Consider the following 12,203-nt stretch of genomic DNA (forward strand, 5'->3'; position numbering starts at 1 on the left):
AGTACATTGGGTTACTTGCTACGAATACCATTTGAATTGAATACACGAGTATTTCTGAATATATCTGAATAAACTACATTACTTGCCAGTAATCATCTGGTGCTGCTGCTATGAGAGGAATTGGCTTTGCCTTGCCTTGCTACACATTTTGCTCATTGTTTCTGTGCATTATTTTGTTTCAACTGTTTGCTGTTTAGTGGCATACTAATAAAACACATTTGGTCCACTTAGGACTCTCAAATTCAAATTATTCAAATACTCTCACACGTATATCGAATGCAAAAATCATTGTTTTATATACGCGTAATTTTTCTATTGGCGATCCCCAGTCTCCCCCTTCGATGGTGGGCGGGAAGGGAACTGGAGTCGCTTTTAAAATTTTGTTTTTTGGCTGCTAGCGCGCTAGAGACTCGTTTTGCGGTTGTTGTACACAAAATTGTTGCTTGTTTTTCTCAAAACACCGAATAAATTAGATAACAAAATTACTAAAAACCATTTGCTTCACTTCACTGCGCCTGGGCTCCGCCGTCCTCGTCTTAGTTATGGCCTCCTGCGACTCCTGCACATTTCTTTTACATTTTAATCGGTTAGGGTATGGATTTAAGGTTGTGGGTTGTGCATCTGCATCTGTTGGATTGAATCTGAGATACTTGAACGGATTGCTCGCTCGGTTGAATTTCTGTGGTTCTTGGTTCGCTGCTGTGGGAAAGAGATCAGGTCGATTATTATAGGAACAGAGCATCTCTTGGGGGGGTTTGCTGCAGTTTGCATTTATTTGTCAAAATGAAAATATTTGGCGCCACGAGCCGAGTAGCAAACCAACTTAAATGGAAACTTAAATTTGCGATCCGCTCTGCTGCGGGCGCTGCTGTTCTCTATGAGCTTAAAATAATATCACATTAAAAATGTTGAAATGACTTGATTCGCCAGTTTGGGGAGATTAAACTAGAGCAGCACTTGGAGCTTAAATGGAAATGGGATGGCAAGTAAGTGAAAAATTGAGCCTGGGCCTGCTGCGCTGCACGCTGAGAAATTAAAAATAAACGAGTTTTGGAGACGTTTGGCTTTTTCAAATACTTGAGCGCATCCGTGAACAAAATACGCAAAGCGAACAAAATTAAAATAGCTCTACAAATTGTCTACTTAAGAACTAAATACAATACGCTGGACGATACGATACGATAAAATAAAATAAGATACAGTAAAACTGAACAAAGTAAAGTAAAGTAAAGTAAAGTAGAATGGTAGCATGTAGAATCTATGCAAAACTTACAGAGAGCTAACGCGAAACCTTGAGCCTTACGTCGAATATATATTTATGTATGGTATAATAGGGGAATTTGGGAATCCGGAATGGGTGTGGGGCGCATTCGCCAAGCTTTTTGCTTTGCTGATTAAATTTTGGTTAAGTTTCGTGTCGAGTCGAGTCAAATGTAAAACTAAACACACACTTCGCTGCTCTCGTGCTTCTCCTTCTGCTGCTGCTCCTCCTTCGTCCAGTCCACCACGCTGCTCCTCACTTGGTTTTGGCATAGTTTTGCTCTTTTTATTTTTTTGTTATTTTTTTGTTATTTAATTTACTCGGCTTTCGGGTGCAACTCGTCTCTAGCGCTTGCGTTTTGTCATACGAAGTCCAGCTCGGAACGGGTGCTGTACATCTTGCGCTCCATGGTGCGCTCGAACCACTTCTTGATCTCGGAGACGACCAGCACGGAGGAGGTGAGCGAGACCAGGAACAGGATGTCGTAGGGCGTCAGGGCCTCCGTTTGGAAGACCATCTGCAGCGGTGGAAAGTACACGACCAGCATTTGGCCAATGATCGAGAAGGCAACGGCCAGCAGGAACATGCGATTGGTGGTCAGACCGATGGTGAACACGCTCTTCGTCTGCGAGCGGCACGACAGCGCGTTGAACATGTCAAAGAATACGAAGCAAGTGAATGTCATGGTCGTGTCCCGCTTGGTCTTCCCCAAAGTGCCGTCGGCCATTTCGCGCTGGAACACCCACAGGGTGCCCAGCACAATGATGCTGGCACTGAGCAGCACATTCGCCACCACCGACTTGGTAATCATTGGCTGCTTCACGTTCCGCGGCTTCTGCTTCAGCACGTCGTGATCCACGGGCTCCACGCCCAGCGACTGAGCGGGCGGCCCGTCCATAATAATGTTGATCCACAGTATCTGCATGGCATTCAGCGGATTGGCAATGTCCATCAGCGTGGCCAGCGCAATCAGGGCGAGGGCAGCGATCGAGGTGCTCAGCTGAAAGCGCACAAAGTTCCGAATGTTGTAGAAGATGCCCTTGCCCTCTTCGATGGCAGCTCTGGCATGGAAATAAAAAAAGGGGAAAATCGATTAGAGGCTGACCTCTGCAATGGCTACTGCAGCTACTCACATGATGGTGTGGAAATCGTCGTTGACCAGTATCATGTCGGCCGCCTCCTTGCACACATCCGTGCCATTCTTGCCCATGGCAATGCCAATGTCCGCCCTCTTGAGGGCCACACCGTCGTTGACCCCGTCGCCAGTCATGCCCACAATGTTGCCGGTGCGCTGCAGCGACTTGACTATCTCCAGCTTGTGGCGCGGCGAGACGCGGTAGAAGACGCTCACATTGTTGGCCACCTTGTCCAGCTGGTGTTCGTTCAGCTGATCGATCTCCTGTCCGGACAGCGTCTGGTGGTGGATGGTGTCGATGCCAATGAGGTTGGCTGCAAATATACAAAAGAAAACACGCTTAGAAATGCTCGAATTTACTGTGTGCCATTGCTTGGATAGAAATTGCAAATTTAATTGCAGGGAGCTTCTATCTTGGCAATTACTTCCTTGCATCCCTGAGTCCACTTCTAATCCCTTGTAATCCCTCACCTGCCACCAGGCGCTCCCCCCGTTTGTCCCACTGTCGAGTAAATCGTCTTTCATTGCATTTTCCAAGCAATTGGCGATAAGCTGTGCAGAGCAACAGGCAAGTGGAGCTAGCTGCCTGTTGGCGGGTCGTGTGTGCCGGCGCACAGCTTGATGCTGTCGACATTTGTTGTAATCCATGGAGCAAATGCAAAAACAATTGTTAATTTGTCGGGTGTGTTGGCAGGCAGGCAGGCAGGCGGCAGGTTCCCTCTTTGAAAATTCAATTGTAAGCCAAGCAATAAACTTGAAAAACTCCATAGGGAACGACTCCCAAAGCCTCAGGCATCGTTTCCCCATTTACCCGTTTCCCCGTTTCCCGTTTCTGTTTTTGTTTTTGCACTTGAGCGCATTTATGAAGTTCGCACAAGAGGGAGCGGCAGCGGGAGCGGCAGCTGGCGGTGACACAGAGGGCGCACTCTTTTTCGAAGAGTCGCGACGCCATTTTTCATTATGGCGCCCGCGTATTTGTCTTTCCGTGTGGCGGGTGCGTGGGGGGGGGGGGGGCTCTGTCATCAGCCAGCCTGCCATACTGCCAACCATTGGACGCCGTCGCATCGCATCGCATCCTATTCCATCCGTGGGCCCTCTGTTTGTACAACATTTTTAGCTAGAGTGCGCTGAAGTATATTATAACAAACAGCAGGAACAACAGCCACGGCAGCCACGGCAGCCACGGCACCGAACAATGGAGAGATGCGCAACAGAAAACGTAATTAAAACGCATTCACGACGCTGCTGCCCATCATCTCCTGCTTCTGCTTCTGTCTCTGCCTCTGCTCATTCTTTTGGTGTGGCTGCTCTTTCAGCTCCCAGACAATTAAAGGCTGCATCGCCGCCATCTCCTTCGCCATCGGAGTATCCTCGCGTATCGTCTCGGCTTCCTGCTGCAGGAACTGACAGAGGTGGCCAGCAGCAGCAGCGGCATTTCTAGCTCTCCCACTCCCGGGCATCCCCATATCTCCATGGGAATGTTTCAGTTTCATTTTTCGTTTGCTTTGCTGCTCCCTTTTTGGCTTGGTCTCTTGGCTTAATGGCCCAGACGATAGACGGTAGACGGCGGTCGCCTTGGCGCAAAATTAAAATGAATGCAAACTTCAATGGGGGGGCCATTATCTTGGGCAAGTTGCAGTTTTGTGGTTCCCGGTTATGATTCTCTGCTTTAAGTGCAGGCCAAAATGATTCACTCAGATTCATTCTGTTCACAAGATGATTCCTGCATACACTGCATATTCATTCAGAGATTCACATATTTTTCGGCTTCAATTTTAATTTAAAATTCAACATCAGGAATTCCGCCTCCCAGCTTCGTATCTGTCCCGCCATTGACCGCAAAAACTAATCATCTGATTTTAATTTTCACGCGAAAAAAAATGCGACAAGGCAGGGCGGGGAGGGGCATGCTGCAAGGGCAGCATCACCATCCATCAGACTCACCTGTCTATGTAGGGGGGGAGGGGAGGGGGAAAACTGCAATTTCGATTTTAGTTTCAATTTCTGCTGATGACAGCCGCGCGTCTGGCATGCCAGAAAACCTTCAAAAGCAATGCATGAAAAATTCGATTTGTCGCCATTCTCGTTGTTTGGAGAAGCGCGATAAGAAACATGAATAAAACAAGAGCGAACACTACATGCCTGAACTGACTGGCCATGAGATACCCTCTGCTTATCCCAAAAGCAGACTCGAGCTTCTCGGACTTGCATTTGTTTACATTATTGGGAGCGAACCTCTTCGATTCCAGGCGGCATTTATTTTTTTGTTTTTTGATTCTCGGGCATTCTCTTGTGCTTCTTTTCGCTTGTGCGCTTGAGCTTGAGCAATGGTAGAAGTTGCGAGCAAGGACGATTGGAAATCTATAAATCAGCGGTACGTACGTATGTATAAATTGTATTTAAACATATGATACAATATAAATAAAATACATTTTGGAAATAATAGCCATGGCTGGGGGTCCTAAAGGCTTAAATCTGTGCATACCCCTGCTATTTTTGAGAATAATGGGCATAGAAATGAAACAAACGGCATAATTGCAATTCGCATTTTTTACTGCTTTTACTGCGTTTTTTCCACCTCTCACATCTCCTCACCCCGTCCGCGGCAGCATCAACATGGCATGCTGATTGAACAATTCTCATGCCGCATTGACATTGACACGCGCCATGGATGCAACGTGGACGCACAGTGGCACAGTGGGTGTGGCATTTTACAGTTGTTATTCTCCCAACAGGTGGAAAGGTGCTGGGGCTCTTCCAGACGAATGGATTCGAAAGTGACCAGAAATGATTACAAATGCTGATTTAGCAAACGAAATCGGTTTCCCTTTGGCCATTAAAAATGATTTAAAAGATCATTAGTGTCGAAATACATACATACGTATATTTATTTTTGGGGGACAATCGCGTCTTAAAGTGGCATGGATGGTGCCATGGATACATCTCAGAGTGAACGAACAGCTGCCGCCCAGGACCGAACGAAAAAGTTTGTAATAAAACAAAAACCCCCGGAAACTATTCGGCAAAAACCCAAGGCAAAGGCAAAGGCAAACAAGATTCTCGGGAAAAACTTTGCTTTGGCCTGATAAAGAGAGCCCCGAAAATGGAACCAGAGCAAACTTGCAGCAGCTTATAAAAATCATCACCAAGCAGACCGCAAGCCCAAATCGGATTAGGCAGCAGAGGCACCATGAAAGCAAAAGTTGTTGCACCGAAAGCGCGGACAAGTTTACTACATACATACATACATACATATATGAAACTGTCGAGCAGGGCCTAGAACCGTGCGGCAACAAGCATTTTGCTTACCACTTGAGCTGCCACTTTGAAAGCCGAAACCATCCGGCAAGAAAGAGCCCCGTAAAACGGGGAAAAATCAAAGCAAAATTGTGCACAATGGCGGAAAAAACAAAGCAGCGAACAAAACAGGAAAAGCAAAGCAATGCTGGGAGTCGCTGCAAGGTCTCATTTGGTAATTGAAAGCTCCACATGGGTGGGTCGGGGGGCATGGGAAATGGGTGCGGAATATGGAAAGTTGTGCCCTGCCTGCCTGCCTGCCTGTGCCTGCCAGTGAGTGACATTTGCATTTGTATCAGCAGCTGTCGCCAGCAGCAGCAGCAGCTTTAGCAGGCAGCATTCTCCGGATAGCAAGATGCTGCTGCTGCTGCTGCTCCTGCTGCTGCTGCTCCTTGCGCCTTGCTCTCGCTGGCCCTGTTTATTAAGCGTGTTCATGTACGTGACAATTTCTTTTGACTTTCCCCTTTACTCCTTCCTCCTTCCTACGGCTGTGCACTCTAGTATGCTAGGAGTATGATTATCTCCCGTTCTTGCAATCAACATGCAAGGGATGCACGCCCACACACGCCGCAATCGCTCCGGGCATAGTTGTGCAGAGTTGTGCATCGGATTCGGGAGTGCATTTGAGAGTGCACTCCGCTAATTGGATGTGTGTCATGTTTGAGGGGCAGGGCATCGACATCCCCGAAACAGAGTTGATTAAGGCGGCGGGGCCAAAGAAGGCCCAGTGCAGCCATGGGCTAAAGTTAAAGCCGCAGATTTGATCTGGAAACGTGACCGACAGTTGTTTCCCATCTCAAGATATCAAATCCAAATCAGACTCTAATCGATCTGGCAAAGGGGTGGCATGAAAGGAGTCTCGTCTCCCCTGGGGTGGCGGGGATGGTCCACCAATCAGATCTGAGCCACTTTAAACGAGCCACAAACTCAATTACCAGCAGCCACAGCTCCTGGCTTAAGCAGGGAGCGCTACTGGCGCATAATTGGCCAGCAAATTGAAAATGAAATACATCGACTCAATTATGCCTTCCCACAGCAATAGCAAACCAGCAGCAGCAAACCAGCAGCAGCAGGAGCAGTCCCACTCCGGCCATCCATCTTCGTTTGCATGCCATGCCATCAAACGTACAAAATGTCTGGGATTAGCCGATGCAATTGGCACCTCAAACTGCTGCGCAACTGTACATACAATAGCCCCGGGGGCCCACAGGCACAGCGGCAAAAGCACCAGCACAGACAGCAGCACATGCACGTGGAATGAATGGTGCCTCGAATGGGTTGTATCCCGGCCAATTAGGTAGCCCATAAGCGGATTGTCGACTGAAATAACAAAGCAAAGGCAGACGGAGAGACTGAGAGACTGAGGGACTGAGAGTGGGAGAAGATATACAGACTGGAATGGGAGTTCAATCAATATGCAAGGGCAAACTGAAAATGAAATATTTTAAATCAAATTTCACAAAGATGTAAAAACGAGAAAGGAGCAGAAAAAACCAAAACCAAACTGAATATAGAAGTTTTTCCATCAAGGGGAGCAACGAGGTCCCGCAGCAAATCCCACAGTCCATGCAGTTGATGGAATCATGTCCGCAGCAGATGCGCCACTGATGCGAAAGATGTACTACGAAGTAGATGACGATGACGATGACGAGAACGTTGATGAGGATGAGGAGCGCCCTATGGCTGGGGAGATACGAAGTGGAGCCACAGTTAATTATTTCTACAACTGACAACGATGTCGATGTGGCTGGCTGGCTGGCTGGCTGGCTGGCTGCTGTGCTCTATACTGCCTCTGCTCTGCTCTGTCCTGTGCTTCATTCTGTGCATTGCAGGATATTAGCTGTGGGGCTATATGGAGACCCAAAGGAGCTGGTTACCTGAGCTGGAGCAGTTTCCATTTTCGGCTTTTCCGGCATTTCGTGGTCTCTGCCTTTGTGCGCTATCTTTTCCAATTTACTGCGCTTCCTTTTGTATCTCGGTTTGGCCCCGTTCGGCAGGTCCTTCGCTGTCGAATTTAAATATATGTATATTCCCCTGATCTGCCCTACCCAGCCCGATGCACTTTATGCCATTAATAGGTAAGTTCCTCTCGAGTCCACACTGGGAACAATTTCACGCAACCTCAACTTCAGCTCCACTTGGAGTTTCCAACTTGAGGAAACTCCACGGCCAAGTGCAGTACTCGAAACACACACACACACACACACACCCACACACACACACACACACCCACACGCATACGCTGAAGAGAAGCGGCAGGCTGCTGCTCCGCAAGAAAAACTCCTTGAGCCCAAGTTTCGGGTTGGAAAACTTGTAAACTGCTCCCCAGATGCCACATCGCAGAGCCCTCCCCTCTGCACCCTGACCAGTATGGCTCTATGGTTAATTAATTCTGTTTGCATACTTTTAGGCTGGCCAGCAGGACTCTGCGTTGCATTGTGTGGTCCCAAACCAAAGAGCACTTCTTTGGCTTCTGCTGCCCGAGCAGAGGAGTGGAGAGGTCTCGCTTTCGGTCTGGGTCTGGGTCTGCCGCTCACATGTTCCACTTGTGGCACAGCCAGTTCAGAGTTCATGCGTCCGCAGTGGAATATCTCCATGGCAAACATACATACATAAATTGTGGCTAAGCTAGAGCAGGGCTTGGGCCGGGCCATGCCACTTTTAATTACGTGGCATGGACAAATTTATTTGCATAGTTTCGGGCGGCTCAGCACTTTAGTTATAGCCAACAAATTGTGGCAAGAAAATGCGGCAGGAGGAAGAACTGGCTCTGTCTGCTTAAAGAGTTTATAATTGAGTTTTGAGCTGAGGTAATCAACCAGGACAGAGCAGGATGTTTGCGGGTTGTCAAGAAAGAGAATCTGATTTAGGCTTAAGTTTCGACTTTCATCGGATGAAATGTGGGCAGGAGAATCTCTTGGGAACACTAATCCGAATATACATAGATAGATAATCTACTCACCAATAGCCAAGGCCGTTTCCTGGGCATCTCCTGTAACCATCTTGACCCGGACACCGCTCTGCATCAACAGCTCAATGGATTCCCTGACCAGGGGTCGCGGCGGATCGGTGATGCCCACCAGGCCACAGTAGATGAGGTCCTGCATGGACCGACCCTTGGCCAGGGCCAGCACTCTGAGGCCCTTGCGTCCGATCTCGTATGCCTCGGACAGAAACTCCGCCTCGTTCTGCTTGGTGAGGGGCACCGTCTGCGTGCCGAACTGGTACTTGGTGCACTGCGGCAGGAGGGTCTCCAGCGCCCCCTTGGCGAAGAAGAACTCCTCCTTGTTATTGTTGTACTTGTGGATGCACTTGACGGCCATCATCTTCTGCTCGGAGCTGAACGGATACTCCTGGATGCGGACGTAGTTCTCGGCCGTGGCGTACATGCCGTTCTTCATCGCCACCGCCACCAGAGCACCCTCGGTGGGCTGGCCCAGGAGCGTGCCGTTCTGGATGTACGCATTGTTGCAGACGGCTCCGATCTCCAGGAGATTGGTGATATTGGTCTTGGCCATTTCGACGTTGTTGCAGTGCCGTATGTGGATCTCGCCCTGATCGTTGTACCCGGCGCCAGTCACGTCCGCCATGTAGCCATCGGAGGTGATGATGATCGTGGCTGTCATCTCGTTCTTGGTCAGAGTGCCCGTCTTGTCCGAGCAAATGACATTCACACAGCCCAGGGTCTCGACGGTGGGCAGCTTCTTAACGATCGCGTTCCGCTTGGCCATCCGCATGACGCCCAGGGCCAGGGTGACGGTCACGACGATGGGCAGGCCCTCGGGTATGGCGGCCACTGCCAGCGAGACGCTGATGTTGAACATCTCCGAGAGCGGCTTGCCCTGCAGCCAGCCCAGCAGCATGATGACGCCGATGATGAGGAACGAGTAGAAACTCAGCTGGGCCCCCAGGATGTCCATTGACTTCTGTAGCGGCGTCTTTGGAGCCTCCTCGGCCTGCATCATCTTGAAAACTTCGCCGAACTCGCTGCGCTCCCCAGTGCTGACCACGATGCCCTTGCCGTTGCCGCACCGCACCAGGGTGCCCATGAAGGCAATGTTCTTCATGTTGCTGTGGTCCTTCACGTTCGTGTTGTTCAGCAGGACGTCGGTGATCTTGCGGGCCGGCTCCGTTTCGCCTGTGAAGCTGCTCTCGTCTATCGAGAGATCGACGGACTCGAACAGACGCACATCGGCGGGCACACGATCGCCCACGTTGAGATGCACCACATCGCCGGGCACCAGTTCGCGGGCCAGGAACGTGTCGAGGCGGCCCTCGCGCAGACAATGGCACTCGGGGGGCACCAGCTTCTTGAGCTCCTCCAGACTCTTCTCGGAGCGGTACTCCTGGATGAAGGCCACCGTCACCACGATCAGTATGGCAATGGTTATGCTGACGGCATCGTCGAACTGTTTCATGATCACCGAGACCAACGCGGAGCCGAGCAGCAGCAGGATGAGGGGATTCCTGAACTGCTCGATGTACTTCTTCCAGGTGGGCTCCTCCTCGATCAGCAGCAGCTCATTGTGGCCAATGATCTTGGCCCGGTACTTGGCCTCTGTCCATTTAAGGCCGGTCCGCACATCGACCTGCAGTCGGCCGGCAACCTCGGAGGCGCTGTGCGTCGATGACTCCGAGGTGGAGAGCAGCATTTCGGGCGTGAGGGTTAAGCCCGTCTGTGGGAGGGCAAAAAAAGAGAATTAATATGCGGAAAAAAATAAAGGAAATTAAATAGAAATAGAAATAGAAAGCGGTTCAATGCTACAGCTTAGAAACGAAGAGGATTTCCCTCAGTGAAAAGCAAGTGCCCAAAGCAAGTGACTCCTGGCCAACAGAATCTCCTCGATTCTTGTTCTCATTTCCCGTTTCGTCCCGGCCACAAATTGAATGCCCTGCATTGTTCACTCCACTCCACTGCACTCCTCTGTTCTGACCACTTGCAGCTAATTTGCAGTCGTCAACAAGTTTGTCATCATTCATGGCATCATCGGGCATCGCACAAAGCCAGACAGCAGACAGTCCACAGTGCACAGTGCACACTCCAACTGCCACACACATGGACGCCAGCCAAGCAACTCTTCTTTTTTCCGAGAGTTGTCCGCTCTTGTTACATCCTGCTCTCGGGCACTGGCACTGCCTCTGTCGTGTCCATGTCCTGACTGTGGGAGGGATTGCAAAACGTGACTTACGGCCACTGCCTCTGGCGACATTTTCTTATTTTAATTTATTTTCCTTGCTTTTTTTTTTGGGGGGTAGGTGGGGCAAGGACTCTTCTACAGGAAAATTTAAGCGTAAATTTCCTGTCACGTTGTGGGACTCCAGAGAATGAACCTCCGATTTTAATCAGACTTTAAAATATGAACTGTTTTCGTGCAGTTCCGATCGTTCCAGCATCTCAGTTGATACTGCCCCCCCGTCTGTGGTGCCATCTCTCACAAAAGTTTTGCACTCGCCAGCCACTCCATTAATGGAGGGGATTGCCCCCGAAGGGAATCATCATCCATCTTCTAACTGGGAGTCATCTTTTGGCGTTATGGTCTACATTTTATAATTAAACGAATTCTGTTTGCAGTTTTTTGGGGCCAGTGAGCAGTGGCCAGTGGTCAGTGGGGCCATTGATGCACACAAAATGCAAATTACCGTGCTTCAAATTATGCAATGCCCATGGCGGTGGCGGTGGCGGGTCGGGTGGTGGGTGGCAGATGGATAATTGGTTTTTTTTTTTTAGTTTTTGTTCAACTTCATGCATCATTTAAGCACAAAAGCTGTCATTTTCTGGCTGTGGCTTTGGCTCACAAATAAAATATAATATACAGATAATTATTTAATTTTTTGTGCGGCTTTTGTCCGTTGTTGTTTGTGTCGATTTTGGGTTAAGTGGTACTCCGGCAATTACATCCATGAGTCGCAGAGTAGCCCCCCGAAAGTCTGCTGACAGTCCGCAACCCACCGCTTTGGGGTTCGAGAAGTCCGAGAACTCATCAACAAGTCAAGTGACACGTCAAATATTCCACGAATATAGCCATCCCATCCCCGTATACACCATACGCGGCCCGTGGCCGGATTCTATTCGCTATTTGCAACGAGAAACATCGCATGAGCCATTCCAATACCCAATCCCATTTCCATTTCCATTCGCCTCGACTGACAATTCACCCATGTGTGTGTGTGTGTGTGTGTGTGTGTGTCGATGGTATGCAAACTTTTCTTGTTTTTATTCGCCCACATTGAACTTTGGTGCCCTGACGGCCGTAATAGTCTCTCTTTTTGGCCCTATGTGTATTCAAATGCCGACTACAAAAACTGGTTCACAGTTGTCGCTTTTTGAAAGGTAAATAGTTTGGGTTTTGTAAAGCGTTTTAGCTGGAATTGTGCACTTGAATGTCGGTGTCTCTTGGGCAAACATTCTGCTCGTAAAATGGGCAAAGTTGGAACAGTAGAGCTGGGTGCTGGGTGCTGGGGAAACGTGATTGGCATACTAAAACTCCCAATTCCGAGGGTCCGACAAAA

At 49.2% G+C, this 12,203-nt stretch overlaps 1 protein-coding gene across 6 annotated transcripts in view; it reads right to left on the minus strand.

Moving 5' to 3' along the window:
• Positions 1-1,549: 1,549 nt before the first annotated feature.
• Positions 1,550-12,203, minus strand: part of LOC111070543 (calcium-transporting ATPase type 2C member 1) — a 41,045-nt gene continuing 30,391 nt past the window's right edge. For all 6 annotated transcript variants that reach the window (XM_022361157.2, XM_022361158.2, XM_022361161.2 and 3 more), the window contains 3 exons: positions 8,656-10,369; positions 2,395-2,710; positions 1,550-2,322 (listed from right to left, as the gene is read on the minus strand). In XM_022361157.2, the coding sequence (XP_022216849.2) occupies positions 1,623-2,322; positions 2,395-2,710; positions 8,656-10,369 (2,730 nt within the window). In that variant the 3' untranslated portion in view covers positions 1,550-1,622. The remainder of the gene's footprint in view (positions 2,323-2,394; positions 2,711-8,655; positions 10,370-12,203) is intronic.

Source organism: Drosophila obscura, unplaced genomic scaffold (assembly GCF_018151105.1).
Source record: "Drosophila obscura isolate BZ-5 IFL unplaced genomic scaffold, ASM1815110v1 contig_1, whole genome shotgun sequence".
Lineage (NCBI taxonomy): Eukaryota > Metazoa > Arthropoda > Insecta > Diptera > Drosophilidae > Drosophila > Drosophila obscura.